At 41.8% G+C, this 15,835-nt stretch overlaps 1 protein-coding gene across 1 annotated transcript; it reads right to left on the minus strand.

The window, feature by feature from the left end:
• Positions 1 to 1,674: 1,674 nt before the first annotated feature.
• LOC128445831 (LON peptidase N-terminal domain and RING finger protein 3) lies at positions 1,675 to 13,377 on the minus strand. Its single transcript, XM_053428691.1, has 12 exons — positions 12,529 to 13,377; positions 9,804 to 9,922; positions 9,557 to 9,679; positions 9,016 to 9,132; positions 8,731 to 8,914; positions 8,567 to 8,636; positions 8,154 to 8,268; positions 7,547 to 7,668; positions 6,973 to 7,131; positions 6,701 to 6,863; positions 6,415 to 6,564; positions 1,675 to 6,053 (listed from the first exon to the last, which is right to left on the minus strand). Exons 1-12 carry the CDS (start codon positions 13,235 to 13,237, stop codon positions 5,895 to 5,897), a joined length of 2,190 nt encoding a protein of 729 aa, XP_053284666.1. The 5' UTR covers positions 13,238 to 13,377; the 3' UTR covers positions 1,675 to 5,894.
• Between the last annotated feature and the right edge of the window lie 2,458 nt (positions 13,378 to 15,835).

Below are 15,835 nucleotides of genomic sequence, written 5' to 3' on the forward strand. Positions count from 1 at the left end.
ACAGGATAATTCCCAGACAACTTGGCATGTTGGTCTCATTAACTCGCCTAAATCTCTATATTTAGGGACACTAGGATTGGCATAAGTAGGCCCTCACACCTCTCGGAGTCCTTATGCGACTGCAGTGAGCTAAATTTGATCTTCTGGAGTGTAATCATGCTGCAAAACCATAAATAAAGAGCGAGACAGTGGGGGAAGAAGATGCTTCTCTTTCATACCTGTAGCTCAACAATGGCCATCCATCTCTTTCTCTAATCGTTTTTTTGTTTTCTATTTTTAAGTGTCCCACTCTGACTCAGTGACCTACATTGCCATTGACGTTTGCATAAACTGTGTCTTCCTGTCTGTCCGGCTTCCCCCTCCCACTCTGCATCCCTGCCATGGGGCTGAACATTATCAGTCTGTGTATTTATACTGTGAGTGCACAGCTCAAACATATTCGAGACGTAACACATGTGTGGAGACAAGCCGTCACCATCCCTGGTTTGAAATCTCCTCACGTCCACATGCAACATTTCATTATAAACAGTCACTGTGTCTGTCGTGAGCTTGTTTTCTCTCTAAGTGTCAGTTCTGTTCCCTTCAGCTGTCTTTTCTTAGCTTCTCACTCATCCTTGTTTGGCATTGATCATCCTCACACATGCACAAACACGCACGCACACACACACACACACACCACCATCCTCCAACTCTGCTTGAATCTGTGTCCATCTGTGGCTCTTCCCTATATACTCTCTCATTACGTTGAATGTTTTCTTGCCCCACATTGGTTTAATTGGCATTAGGGTCAACTGTATCATCCATACATTTAGGTTTAGGCCACAACCTCTTATCCATCTTATTCAGCCAAGCTTCTGCTGAGAGGAACTCCACTCTAACATCCTTTGTGTGAGACCTTGCCTTAGCTGACCAGTTTCTAACAGGACTTACTTATGAAATGCAACAACTTTTGTCATGTTGCCAACTTGTAAACTTATTATAAGCCACTGGGGCATTTATCTCATTAACCTCAATCAGCTTTAAAACTCAAAACCTGTTTTGTGGTATCTTCACCCGCCCATCAATCGGCATAGTGGTGAGTAGATAATTAATGAATTTATTAATTTAGACTGTGTCATTTACATATAATGATGCAGCCATAAACAAAACTTGAGGTTTAAACTGAGATATATATTAATATTATAGTGACAGATAGAACTTAGGCCTCAGTGAATTGTTAGAACAGATTATAATATTTATGTGATAATGTCAGATGGATTTGTTTTTTCAAAACTATAGAAAAAATACATAAACAGTATATATATTTAAATATGTTTGATGTCAATTTTCAAATAAGACAAAATATGATTACACTATTAAAAGAATAGTTGAAAAACAGTTATCTAGTCTTGTCTTTTGCCCCATTACATATGGTCCTGATATAAAAAATAAATTTTCTTGCATGAAATTCACATAAATTGTAGGCTTTAACAAAATATCATTGATAATGCTGACTCCACTGGCTTCACTCATATAACGGACAGTGTTTTTTTTAAGAATCATATTAGATAAAGGATGTGATTCATATTGTGAATTATTTAACACAATCTCAGTGATGTGACCTGTAATCTGAAGCAGCACTCTCTGAGAAACACACACCAAACCCTGAAGAAGACAAACAAAGGAGACTTCAGATTCTAATCCAGTCAGGTGCATTCCATAATCCAATAAAGAATCATGAACACAATCCTTTTGGTTTATTCACAAGCCGTAGCTTCAGACTCCACTTTTGCAAAGTTAATGAATACTAAAGTTTAACTATCAAAAGCAGACACGTACAAAAACATCAGAACGATGTCGAGACATACATACATTCATCTTGTGCGAATTCACCCGGACACATTTAGAGGCCATGGATTTCTACAGGAGTTAAGATTCAGACAATCTAGTAACTGAAGTCGTGCAAATATTTGAACACATGTGAGAAGCGCTTGGTTTTTAAAGATGTGAAGTGTTTAAGGCCAAATAGCAGAGCAAGAGTGTGAAGTCGGCGGTTCAGCCAGGGGATCCGACTCTGTTTGACTCTAACTTTGTTTCTAAGCGATGTTCAAATTGGAAGGGAAGAAAAATTAGGCGCTTCTTCAAACACGTCAAATATTTGGGATCAGCATTAAACACATGACAAAGAAATCTCTTCACTGAACTGACCAGTGGCATAATCTCTTTTAAAAATGTGAGGTGTCGATGATGGTGCATTTTAACACAGGCACAAATTTGAACAAAAAGTACATTTTGGAGCACTGATGGGACACGTGATGATAAACATTTCGAGACTCTGAAATTCATTTCAAACACAGATTAAACAACAATAACAATGAAAATAATAGAATTAGGAAGCATCATTATTGTGTCTCTCTATGTGGAAGTGCTCAAAGAGGGTACCAGAGGTAGTTACACTTCTTCAAAAGGTCACCGGCTGAATTCTGAATGGTCAAGATGTGAACTGCATAGCTAGGCGGCAAAAAAGTAAAAAAGATCAAACTTCCTCTACATCTGCAATGTCATGGTCAGAGATACAAACTGGAAGTATAGAAATAAAAAGCCTAGGGACACACATTTCTGCCAGTGGCTCTTTTCCTAATCACAGTTATCATGAATTTTGAATGCTACACAAAATTGAATGTTACCATCAAGCTGTAAAAGCAGGTTATAGACCAATCCTGACCTTTAAGGATAAAGTAGGTGACACCAAGACAAATCCCAATGTATTAATAGTCCAACTTGGTTGCATCATCTAACCTGTTTTAATCATCCGAGGCTATGGAATCTCAGGAGTGACAAAAAGAGTACAATAAAAATTATAAATTTAGCAGCTAAATAAATATATAGTTACTGCTATTAGGAGTTGCCCAAGGTTGCAGTGGCTGAAGCTTAGTATGTTGTTTGCCAGTATGCATATGTGTCATTGTAATGAAAGCATAGTTTGACTTAGCTTTTAAGGAAAAACACTCATTCACCTTCTTGTCAAGAGCTAAGAGGATTGACTCAACTCTAATGTTTGTATGCTAAGTTTGAAGCTAGGGCTAGCAGCAGGTTAGCTTTCAACTGGCATTGGGGGTGGAATCAGGGGAAACTGTTAGATTGGCTCTATCTAAAGATCAGCACCTCCAAAACAACAGAAACATGTTACAGCTGGTTTGTCAAACTCATCAAAAACTAATCTCACAAATGACAACTTGTCGACAACTTGAAGCACATTACAAAAAAGGTTATCTCACAAATATGGTTCATCCTAACAAAACCTAAAAATAATATCCACCACTAGCTCTGGACTAAAAAGCAACTACTAACTAATTTCCCAAAATGCCGAACTATTCCTTTATGTATAAAAAGGTGTTACGCGTAGCTCATTTTGATACTGTCGATCGAACGGACTTTAAATTATTTCCATGCCATGAATTTGAAGTAATAGTTTAACATTGGCTCCTCCTTCTCTGAATGGGAATTATTTATGTGATATGCTGTTATACTTGGTGTGATTATTGATAGTTTCCCTTTCCTGCCCAGTCGGAGCTTATTTATAATTTCTTAATGGTTATCAAATCATGATAGCAGCGACGCTACTGAGGCCATCATTGTACGCATTACCGTACAGAGTGGGTTTCTCTGTGCAAATGCCTCTTCAAACAACAGCATTTACCACTCTGTTCAATACACAGAAATATTGGATAGAAGCTTACATTATAAAGTATTGCTGTTTAATTCTGTGCCACATAGCCACCATTTGATGGCAGTAAAAAAACTCATAAAATGCATTCATTCTGTCAACAAATTATTGTGGGTAAATATATAGATTGTAGTATTTTTAATTTTATCCTCATTACATGGTTTTGGCCCTTCAAAAGAAAATCCTAAATGTGGATTATTTCACTTAACGCTCCATGTACAATCACATGAATAAGGAGAGGCAAATATACCAGTTAATGAGGAAAAATATAAAATACAGAGAACCTGATTGACATTGAAACAAGTCAAATCAAACACATGTATAAAACAAAGCCTAACATTCTTCTGTATTTTTCCATTGATGAACATTATGTCACAGACATCGGCAAGGCCTCAATACTTTTAAACACATATTTCCTCACAAAAATATGTTGCTTTTGTTTTCAGTCAATTAACAGTATTTCCTCCCTGTGAAAATCTTGTTTTGAAAGTTTCAATCTGCAGGGTAAAATGAACCTGGTATGGTTCTTTAGGTGTAACATATCAACACTAATTTTTTCTGTGAAGTGAAGGCACTAGCCTTTACCAATAGTGTAGCACCGGTCACACTCTAATGAATGCAGATCTTTAGCAGTCATGTTGTCCTGTGAGGAGATGCAAAAGAAAAGCATTCAAACTTCTGCCATGGAGGAAATAAATACACAGAATCCTGTCTGCACTGTTTCTATTCCCTTACTTAAAGTGGTGCAAAATAAGTCAGAATAAATACTGAATAAATACTCTTGAGGGATATTAAGTTGTCAGGAATCCAGGTCCTGGTCAGGACTTCCTGCTGCATTGTGGGCTTTACAAATATATCTCAGCCAGGGAGAGGCTGCAGACAGCTGCGGAATCCAAATATGTTTAAGTCAACATAGCACCGATTATGACTAATGATTATGATTATTAGGCTAATACAAATTAAATTCTCCAGAAATTTTTGTCACCGGGGGTCACAGTACCCGGTGCAGTTGTCAGTGTCAGCCATGTCGTTACCCTTTCTGGATTGAGTGAAGGATGTTTCTGTTAGAAGGTCACTACTGCTGATGGTTGGGTCAAATGATAAGTAAAAAAACAGCTCATCATCTCTCTCCGCGAAATGTAAACAATGTCACTGCATGCATAAATAATGATAAAAATAAATAATGGAACAAATCCAACAAATTAGAAAAAATTGGATGAACAAAACACAACAACAAGAGCCTTGAAGCATATCGATGTAACGGTTCAGTCCACTGTCAGCTCAAAGAGACCGAGACCGAAATGGAAGAGGAAAGGAAAGGAAGCAGACAGAACGACTGTCAAAAACTAATAGTTGTTCAAGTTACAGGATTAACTATAAATGTCTGCACCTAGTTTACATATATTTCAACCACCGAGTAGTTTGAAATAATAGAAATAAATCTTATCTAATCACTTGTAATGTAATTGGTCACTCAACAGTGGTGAGTGTATTTACACAAAAAGGCAAATTCATAGTTTGGTCTCTATAGAATTTAAATGTGCATATAAAGAGATATAGGATGGGGACACTTTGATTCTGAACTTTGCTTCATCTTTGCTTTGAAGCTACGATGAGAGAGGCAGCTCCGCTTTTTTACAGAATAGACACAATTTTTTAAGATTGCAAAGATGCACTTTGACTTTTTTTTATCGTTTCTTGTTTGGTGTGTCATTCCACACACAACGTGTATGCAACAGGAAGAGCAGAGAACTACAAAAAGAATGGAGGAGGGCCAGAAAGGCAACGCTGGAGCACGGACAGATGAAGACATTTCAGCACCACAGCTTGGAGCCGAACGAGGGAGGTTAGACAGAAACATACACTTAGCTTCATTAGCACTGACATCAACGGACATCAAATGTTACAATAGAAGGTGATGATTCTCCAACGTAATTCCCCTCCTGTCCGAATGGAGCTTAAGTCTGCACCTTAGTGGAGTTTACTCTGCGGTGTGTTGAGAACTTAATGTTTGGAAGAGGTCAGTTCCATCAGATGTATTTCATCTTTGCTGCTGAGGTGTAGATGAAATCCAGCGTGGCGTGACGTCAGGAAGGGTGCAACAATATCTATTGTCAATAATTTGTGCATCAAAAAGGAAGAACAACAGGTCAACTGCTGCTGAAGGGTGTGGGGGGGGGGGGGCATGTCACCGGTGCCTGCTCTGGGCCATGAAGAGCAGCACCTTGCGGATACCGCTGAGACGATCTTTCAGAGAAGTGAGGGCCAGAAACGGCAGCTGGGCTCTGCCCTCTAACGGAAGAACGGCGAGTAACCACCAGCACCATGACGGACCATTGGGACCGACCTGAAAGAGACAGAGAAAAGAGGACATTGAAATGTGTCCTTCCAGCCCTGAGCAACAAAGGCAACAAAAGTGTGTGTGTGTGTGTGTAAAGATATCTTTGTGAGGTATGTTTTGAGCTTAGTAGATGAAGACATTTTGACTGGTCCTCACTTTCTAACCCACTTTCAATAAGCTGTTATTATGGGTTCAGACTTGCGGTTAGGATTGCAGTTTGAATTAGGTTAAGGTTAAGATTGAGGTTAAGCATTTAATTGGGATGGTTAAGGTTAAGTGAAAGGGCCTCACTAAGACAAAAGTACATGGTAAAGGTGTGTGTGTGTGTGTGTGTGTGTGTGTGTGTGTTCGCCTGGGCATGTTGTACCTGAAGTTCGGGGTCTTTCTCAGGCATGGGTCCAAAGTGTCCTTCAATGCGTTCCTTCTGCTCTGCCTTCAGGGAGTTGACCCACACCAGGGCCTGGTCGTACACTGCATCATGCAGAGACTGCAGCTCTCGTTCTGCTACACCCTCCACCTGCACACACACAAACCACAGCACCTTTGAGTTACAGTAGAACAGTTTCTGGTACGTCTCTTTATCCCCGCCCTCCTTCCATGTCGACTAACTCCACAGTCCTCCCTGCTGTCCTTTCTCTCCCACCCCCTCTTACCTTAACATCCTCCAGGTACTCTATATCAGCTGTATTGTATCCGTCCCTCTCGCTGTGCTGAATGACTTTGAATCTCCGTCCACCGATGGTGTCCGCCACTGAGCGACCATCAGAGAAGAACTTCACGTCGCGGATCTCCAACAGGCAGCCGTAGTCTGCAAACCTGTAGACAGGAAGTCGGATATTACACTTCTAGATATAAACGATATTCCAATAATTTATACACTCTGACACATTAATTGGGTGCACACATTCACTATCCAAGCACTGACCCTTTGAGGTTGTCTGCCAGGCACATGCCGAAGCAGTTTGTTCCTGTCTCCATGCATCGGCGAATCATCAGTCTGTAGCAAGGCTCGAAGATATGGAGAGGGCACGGCACAGTGGGGAAGGCCATGGTGCACACGAATATAGGCACATTCTTGTTAAGGCTAGAAAGAAGAGAGGGAATGTGTCATAATACAGGGAAATATGATATTCTGTGAGCAGTGAGAAGAGGGGCCAATGTGAGAGTGAATCACGTTGGCTCCCGTTTCAGAGAAGTTCTTTATTGGAGACCTGAGTTGGCCTTGGCCTCAAGGATAGTGATACTCGATGCCTGACGTGCGCTTAGAGGTTAGTGTGTCAGAAATGTGTGTTATCTAATGTAGGTCAGTAGGTCATAAAACGGGGGCAGATATTCACATCGGGAGTGTTACATCAGGCACAAGTCATAATCTGTGATAAGAATAGATATGACCAGAGAAAATAGAAGAACAAAAAGAAAAAAAGAAAATAATAATAATAATAATAAGCCCGGTTTGGTAATCACACGATGGACAAGAGTATACTGGGACACCAACTCACTTGGAGAGCTCAGCCATCTCTTCCTGGTGGATCTTCTGTCTTTCCATGAGCTCGGAGGGAAGATACTTCGATATTAGGTTCTCCATTAGTACTGTCTTAGAGTACTGCCTCTGGATCAGGTACTGAGAAGAAAAGAGATGTTAGAAATATGTTAATTCAGAGTTTGGTCCAAACCTTCTCCAATGACAGCCATGTTAGGGCCTGCTCTATATGTGTCCCGTATCATATAATTATTCTGTGCGTCACTCTGGATGCATCAATCTGATACGAGGTATTGGCCCCTGCGGTGACCTCAAACTGTGAGCAGGTATCGGTTTGACGTAACCAATGTAAATTAAACTCATCTGTGTCATTACTAAATCATTACTGATCAGTTTCATCTGTTGAGTAACTTTATATTTGGCTCCCTGGCATCACGTTACCTTACATAAAAATGTTCTACACAGTGAGGCAATTTTGACTCTAAGAAAAAGAGAGCACTGATATTGTTACTCTGCGAGGGCAGATACGCTTAGCCATGCAATCAGTATCAAGACTGCATCCCTATTGAGCTGAGTTTAAAACCACACTAGATGACATTTTTATTAACACTATAGACGAGTATTACCTCGGACAGCTCTTCTTTACAGAGTGGACACTTCGGGTTGTGGTCCAGACATCGCTTCAGACATTGAAGACAGAAGGTGTGACCGCATGGCGTCGTCACAGGCTCATAGAACAGTCTAAGTCGGAAACACACACAAGTTTCTTCATGAGTTTTCATGGCCAGGACAAATACAATCTTGCAGACATATAGGGGAAAAGTAAGAGTTAACCTCAGCAGCTGAAGAAGACTTCCATATATGTTTTAAAGAACTGAGAAAAAGCTAGTAAAGTCCAGATTGCCTGTTGGGGTAGTCTGGTCCCACAGGGGCAACAGAATATTGCGGGCTAAAAACTACTGCACATGTTACACAACTGCCAATACATTTATCGCGTGTTTTGTGATACATCTGAAAGTAGCTGTAGAGCAAACTGTACCTCATACAAAGGGAACACTCCACATCTGATGGGTCCAAGACCTCACAGCTCGATGAGCCAGTGACCGCCTCTGTAGGGGGACATCCACAGACAATAAATAAGACACTGCTCATGTACATCCACATCATGTACACTGTTTGTGTACAATATCCCAAAAAACTCACCAGATCTACATCTCTTGTGCTCGTCGTTCCTCTCCAGTCCTCGCTCCTCCACCTCCTGCTTCTCCTCTGAGCTTCTTCGCTTTCGTTTTAAGAGGAAACTGGGAGCTCTGCCCCCTGACATCAGAAGGGCTGGAGGAGTGGAGGCGAGTCTGGACTCTGAAGACAGCAAGTTGGGACTAAGAGGCTGAGGGAAAGGGACAGAAGACAATAATGAAACCTAATTTCCCATCAATATCTTGCTTGACTTTGACTGGGCTGAGGAACAGAGGGGAGGGCATCTCTTACCTGGAAGGGAGAACTGAAGCTGCTCTTGATGTGTGCTATGGAAGACCCTATGCAGGAGTAGTCGGCGATGTGTTCAGGGACCTGGTCTGTGACTGGAGCCAGGAGATGACTCAGGAGCTGAGAGGAGATGTGCATTTATGATTATGATTATGCAAGTATTCTCTGGGCAATGTATCATGTTTTACAGAGAAAAATCACTTATTGCAATAGTGAGACTGGGTCGCAATGTTTATCATAAACTAGTCAATCTTTCCCCCTCAGTAAAGTATTATTCATTTTATAAGGGTGCAAAGTATATAAAATCTGACCATTGTGCAGGCTGCCTCTTATACAATGTACAATGTGCAGTAAAACCATTGATTTTACTTAAATTATTCTTTAGTTAAATATGCTGTATTGTAAGGGTGTCCTTGGCTGTTTAGAAATGCACCATAAGCGATTATTTTATTGTGAGTATTATCTATTCATTTATTTTTTTTTATAATGGTTGACATATTGACCTCTTAGTGCCCAACCTGTACTACCCTAATGTGTGATTTACCTTGTGAGCCTCAATCTTGGCCAGTCTGCAGTCAGGCTCTATGGACAAACACTCCAGGTACTCTCTCAGAGCTTCCTCCGACCGCCCCAGCGACACCAGGGCCTGGGCCTTACGGACGTGACCCTGTGGGCAGATGGGAGATACATGACTTCACTGACAAGATAGGGAATGTTTTACTTATATCAGCTGATTATCACAGATGTGTTAGTATGCTCGACAAATAGAGCCACACTTTGCTGTGCTGTACCTTGGACCAGCGAGGCTTGAGGCTGCAGGCAGTCTCAGCATCTCTCAGAGCCTTTTCATAGTGTTTCAGGCTGGAGTTGATCTGGGAGCGATTACTGAACAGTATGTGGTCCATGGGTGCTGAGGAGGAGATGAGGAGAAATTGATGAGACAGTTAGTTACAGGTAGTCGGTTGGTTTGTGTTGGTTTCTCACAATGATAAATACTGGTTTGTTTGTAACGAATAATGAGTCAGTTAATCTTTTTTTTTTTTTCTTTTTTTTTTTAACAGTTAATTAATAGACAAGGAAAATAATTGTTGAATGCAGGACTTGAGATTGAAGAACAGATCATTATTTAATGGAAAGTATTTAATCCCGGTCAAATCAAAAATGTATAAAATGTAAGGGAACATTTATATATAAATATTTCAAAAATATTTATCCACAACTTAGATATATTGAATTTACGAAGATGTAAAAAAGGAGAACACTGTAGTGGATGGCATTTCTGAGAGGCCGGAAGTACTTTGGGCCAATAAATTAATTATTTTTTTGTTCTGATTTGAAAAGCTTCCATTGGTGGTGATATATTATATTATATTATATATCAAGTTATATGAAAAGAGGACTGTTTCAACTGGATCAGCTTCCACATCACAAAACTTCCACATTATAAAACGTGTTATGAAATGAAAAAATGCTGCGTTACAAAACCATGCTGCACTATCAAGGTCACCCACATTGCAGGTTTCATAACTATAGAAACTTATGCAAATGTCGCAGTTAGCCCTATGGGAATCAGAAGCTGGCTTTTCTACAAACACAGGTAGTAAATCATTTAATAAAATAGGAACTTAGGAGGAGAGAGATTTTTTTTACATGTAAAGTATGGGTAAATGACAGAAGTGTCATTGTCATGAGTACGCATTTTTAAGATAAGATTTATTTCTGCCACTTAAACACTGAGGTTGAGAACAGATTATATATAATTGTATATAATAATACATGCACGCACGCACACACACACGCCTATCCTTATTAGGACTTTGCATTGACTTGCATTCATTGGGGACATCTCTAACTCTAACCTTAACCAACCCGCAATCACACCTCCTTAACCAGGAGCTCAGAAATGTTGCTTTGCCCATTTAGGATTGAGCTTTGGTTCCCATAAGGTCTACTGGTCCTGACAAGTTTAGAGTTAATATGGGAATTGGTCCTAAAGAGGTCACAAAATCAACTCCCCACACCAGTTCAAACACTATGCAGGTAGTAATATATTTGAATTAGGGTGCACAAATGAGAACTTTTTTTTTTCCAGCTCGCAGTTAATTCGTACAAAGTCTTTATTTACATTAGTAGGTATTCTGTGTTGTTACCTAATAACCAAAATATTAGCAATAGACAAGGTCAGAAGTGGCTCCAACCAAACGAGGACAGTTATGTCATTCTCTGTTAATTATTATCTATTAAAGCACCGTTGGTAAACATGCAGAATCCCTCTGAATAGCATCATCACAGCCGAACCTGGACACAGGGTGATCATTATCTATCACTGTGGGAGCCACCACTACACAACAACAGCACACTGTTGGCCTCTGAGCAGGCTCCAATGCAGCAGCTGGGAGATAAATGCCCCCCCCATACACACACACACACACACACTTCTGCTTACAAAGATGTTGGCTAGGTTGATAACTCCCTACGCAATTCAGACTGTGGCTTCTATTGTCTGTTCTGCCCAGGGAAACCACGGTACACCTCTCAGACAATGCAGCTGTCAGTGAGAAGGGGAACTGTAAATATCTCAGTCCTGAAAGACCGGGGCCTGTGGAGACTGCAGTTGGTCAGTCAGCTCCACCCGAGATGAACTCAAGCCAGGGAAAGGGAATGTAGTTAAAATCATTGCACCACCCACTCTTTATATTCTTCCCATTTATAAATCCCATATCCTTTATCCATTTTGCATAACTTTTTTAAAAACTGCACTTGCATTGTAACACACAAATTAAGTTTTAAGAATTAAATTCAAAAATTTAATTGAAACTAACAAGTCAAATTTACACAATTAATAGCCTCGGGTTGAAAATGAGTAAACGGGGTTTTCCAGTTTTCCAGATTCTAAATCAAACGTATCAATCCTAAAAAGCAGCCTGTCTCTTATCTTTAAGAAAGTAAACAGTCCTCCTCTTGAACGTAAATCCTGATCAATAATGGGCCAATAATATGAGACCATTAATCCCCGTCTGGATGTTGTGATGGCTCAATCTGCCTGGCACCGGTACCTCTGCAGCTATTCACACGCATCGAGCTGACCTGCAATAATACCCTTGATCCACATTCGCCTGAATCATGGTCTGACGTTACACAATAAGGGAGCTGAAGGGGGGGGGGGGGGGCAAGTTACGCGCTTACGCAATGTTTGGTCCACTGGCCCAGCCTACATACGTAACCCCTGTTATCCAACACAGCGGCGCGGCCGAGGGCAGCAGCCCGCACAGAGGCGGCGGGCCCCGGCTACTGCTCCCCCACGCAGCCGCCGCCACACGTCATGTAACAGTCACGTAACTCACTCGCATGTTATAACAGTGTGCTGTTGACTCATGACAAGTGGCCACCCATGGTGCTGTGTGGCAGAAACATGGAACCAAAGTAGCACATCTTATTTGCAGGCAGATAGGACCATCTTTACTCACTGTTTAATAACTTTGTTTATCACTAACACAACATGGCTCCGTGTCCTACCTATCAGTATGGCTTGGTTGTACTTCTCCAGCGCCGCTTCCATCTTCTTGTCGGCGTACAGCCCGTTGCCCTCGCGCCTCAGCCGGCCGGCCTGCTGCAGGCTGGGGCGCCACTTGGCCAGCAGGCTGCTGAGCATCACGTTCACCCGGTAACTCTGCTCGTCCGCCGGGGAGTTGTCCTTGCACTCCTTACACACGACCGGCCGCTCCTTCATCCTCGTCTCCCTCTCCAGACACTTCTTGCAGAAGCTGTGTCCGCACGGCAGAGTCACGGGCTCGAACAGAAAGCTCAGACATATCCGGCAGGAGAAGTCCGCATGCCCGCCACCTGTAGCACTTGCAGCCGCTGCACGCCCCGGTGGAGCTGGCGGTGCCGCCGCCGCCTCCTCCTCTCCTCCTCCTCCGCCGCTGCGCCGGCTGCCCCCCGCGTTCTGCCTCCGGATGCTACCCGACAGATACGCTATGAGGTTGGCCAGCTGGGCAGGCTTCAGCCGCTCTGTCTCTGAGGCTTGCCGGTACACGTCAAGAGCTTCGGTGAATTTGCCCCCGAAAGCGAGCGCGTCACCCCGCTTCACCATTAGATCCTGTCGGCTCCCTGGGTCTCCGACTCCCGCTAGCTGGCACTCGTAGATGTCCGCGGCCAGGTCGAAGTTTTTGGACTGGAACGCCTCAGCTGCGAGCAGCAGCATGCTGTCGCTCTCTGTGCCCATACCCTGCAGGTTGTGTGCAGCCTATGCTCTCACCTGTGAAGCCGTGTCCCCGCTGCCATTCATGACTATGTCCTCTGCCGGGAACCGGTGACCAGTCTGCGCGATCATGAGTCCTCCAGGAAGTGGCTCACTGATATTCTCAATGGAGCAGCGCAGCAGAAAAAAACTCTTACGTAAAAGGTGTGGCATGTGACTCCGAGCAGCTGTTCCCATTGGCTGAGTTCAGAAAACTGTTACAAAACAATCTGTCATGTAACAGTTTCTTTGTCCGGGGCGGGGCCAGGAGTCTGTCTGACCCAGGGTCTGCATCCAGGAACCGGTGGGAGTGGGAGCCTAGGTGGGTGCCCCGGGCTGGAGGGACCCCAGCGAGTAATCCCCTTATTCATATTTACTACCTTAAAACTACATAATATTACATTCCGGAATATCTACCTGTCTGTGGTGGATCAATGATGTTTCTAAATCAGGGGCCATAAAGGGGCCACAATTTACACAGAGGGGCCAATTATATGTCCAGCATCTGTGCACAGCTTCCAATTCAGTAAATGCACACAGTTCCTTAAAGTTATTCCTCCAACTTGTAAATGATTCGTTGTTCACATTGTTTACTTCATAATGTTAGAAAAATAAAAACCGTAATAAATTATCATATTCATTGTATCATAGGCCCATTAGATCTCAGCTGGGGCCACCACCCCCACTTCGCCCCTGGAACCGATACTGTGACACGTCACAATTAATTTGTCATACCTGTGACAATTTACATTACGAAAATTACCATCATCTAGGATCATTTCAGTGACATAATCAGAACAGTATAATATATGTAAGTGTTTACACTTACATATACTGATTATGTATATGATCATTCAGCTGTTTTCTTTTTATGTGATGTCTTCTTAGCCCAAATTTGTTCATCTAAACCTTTGCTAGGAGAGTATTATTCACTCATATGAGTTCAAATGTACTTATTGTTTATGTGTAATTTGTTTTAAGTAACATTTTTGCTGAGGTCAAGCTAAAAGAGATGTTAGCGTTGTTATAAAACTGTCCATGGTGAGCTGTTCGAAAAGTATGTTGTACAACAATTGACCGGTGACTGCGGACCTACACAAACACTCACTTCCTGTTTCACCTCATTAACTTACACAAGTGAAAATAGCAATTACATGATCTGCACATAGCTGCTTTCATCAAATTGAATAAATTCAGATGCTCTTTGAAAACCGTAACTCATGTTAAGGCAGACAGCCATTTAAGGATGATGAAAGTTTTGAGGACAGTTTACATGGGCTGCCATCTGCATTATTGTTAGAAAAGTTAGGGATTAAATGATATGACCCTGGTCTGGGACAGAAAAAAAAACACCTGCGACACTATGTTCAATAAACATTGTTGATTAAGATTGTATTGCAGTCAGAAGGAGCTCTCAAAGAAGAAGACAACTGGAGTCGTCCAAAGTAAGTTGCAATACAGTTTATCCTATCAGACAACAATCAAGATAAAAATGAACCTGTCCAGACAGAAATCTGTGAGAATGTGATCTGTTATGCAGTGGGGACTGTGGGGTATCTGCACCCAACTCATTTTAAGTGCCTCCCGTTTGTAATCTAATTAGCTCCTTAGGGTGTCAATATAAGGATATGTTGTTGATACAAAGACAAAATGTAAGGTTACATTGATGGGAGGGGTTCCCCTCGAACTGAAAGGTACTGTACTCATGGTACATCTCAAGGCGGGGGATGGGGGCAGAGCTTCACAGCCGAAGTTCTATGGACTATGCCCTGAGCATCCGTCACAGCGTTTTCCTTCTTCTGGATTGAGATGGTACAGTACTTCTGGTTGAGCACACAGGAGACGGAGCCTCACAGCCCATGGCACACAGACTACGTCTTGAGAGTTTGAACCTCAGGGACACACCTCAGGGGCTTTCAGCAGGATTCAGGGCTTCAACAAAGCAAAAGTGCTGTTAAGTCACATAGCAGTCTACAGAGAAATGGACAGTTTCAGGATAACCATAATGTTTTAAGCACCTAGAGTAAAAATGAAATGATTTAGGCTTATTATACATACACTGATACGATACATTAATATATAGTGATATATAGCATATAAGGCAGTGAAAAATGACACAAAGTGAATAATAATGAGTGCTTAATGACATATAGTAACCTAGTAAATAGTATCAATGAAAATAGATCAATAATAAAGGATGTGAAGGTGTAATAATGCAAACATTTATAAGTTGTCATAATAATACATTGAAATGAGTCTGGGAATTCACTTAGCAATTGTTGAAGTTTATATATTTTAGTACTAGTACAAATATTGCTGCGTTTATACAGTAAATTGTCCTTACTGCATCTTGAGTATACACAGACTCCCTGCAAGGCTTAAATTAGAAGCAGGTTATGCTTAAGGGTCATAGTTTAATTACCAGTTAAGGTAGTTACCCTACAAAGGCTTCTGACATTAGGCCACATGGTATTATTAGCTCTACCTAACGCCTATCAGTTCCTCCAGTTTCTAAATAAGCAGGGTTTGCAGTGTGAGGAGAGTGAGTGAGGATTACAGGCTACTCTGTCGATCAGTGTCCAT

This window comes from Pleuronectes platessa, chromosome 8 (genome assembly GCF_947347685.1).
Source record: "Pleuronectes platessa chromosome 8, fPlePla1.1, whole genome shotgun sequence".
NCBI classification, from domain to species: Eukaryota; Metazoa; Chordata; class Actinopteri; order Pleuronectiformes; family Pleuronectidae; genus Pleuronectes; species Pleuronectes platessa.

What these genes read in the sequence shown, in the direction of transcription:
- LOC128445831 (XM_053428691.1), bottom strand. Translation starts at nt 13,237, where the DNA reads ATGGGCACAGAGAGCGACAGCATGCTGCTGCTCGCAGCTGAGGCGTTC. An exon ending in CCAAGATTGAGGCTCACAAG is followed by an intron (nt 9,133 to 9,556) that starts GTAAATCACACA and finishes ATCTCCTCTCAG; the next exon opens with CTCCTGAGTCATCTCCTGGC. An exon ending in GCTTCAGTTCTCCCTTCCAG is followed by an intron (nt 8,915 to 9,015) that starts GTAAGAGATGCC and finishes CCTTTCCCTCAG; the next exon opens with CCTCTTAGTCCCAACTTGCT.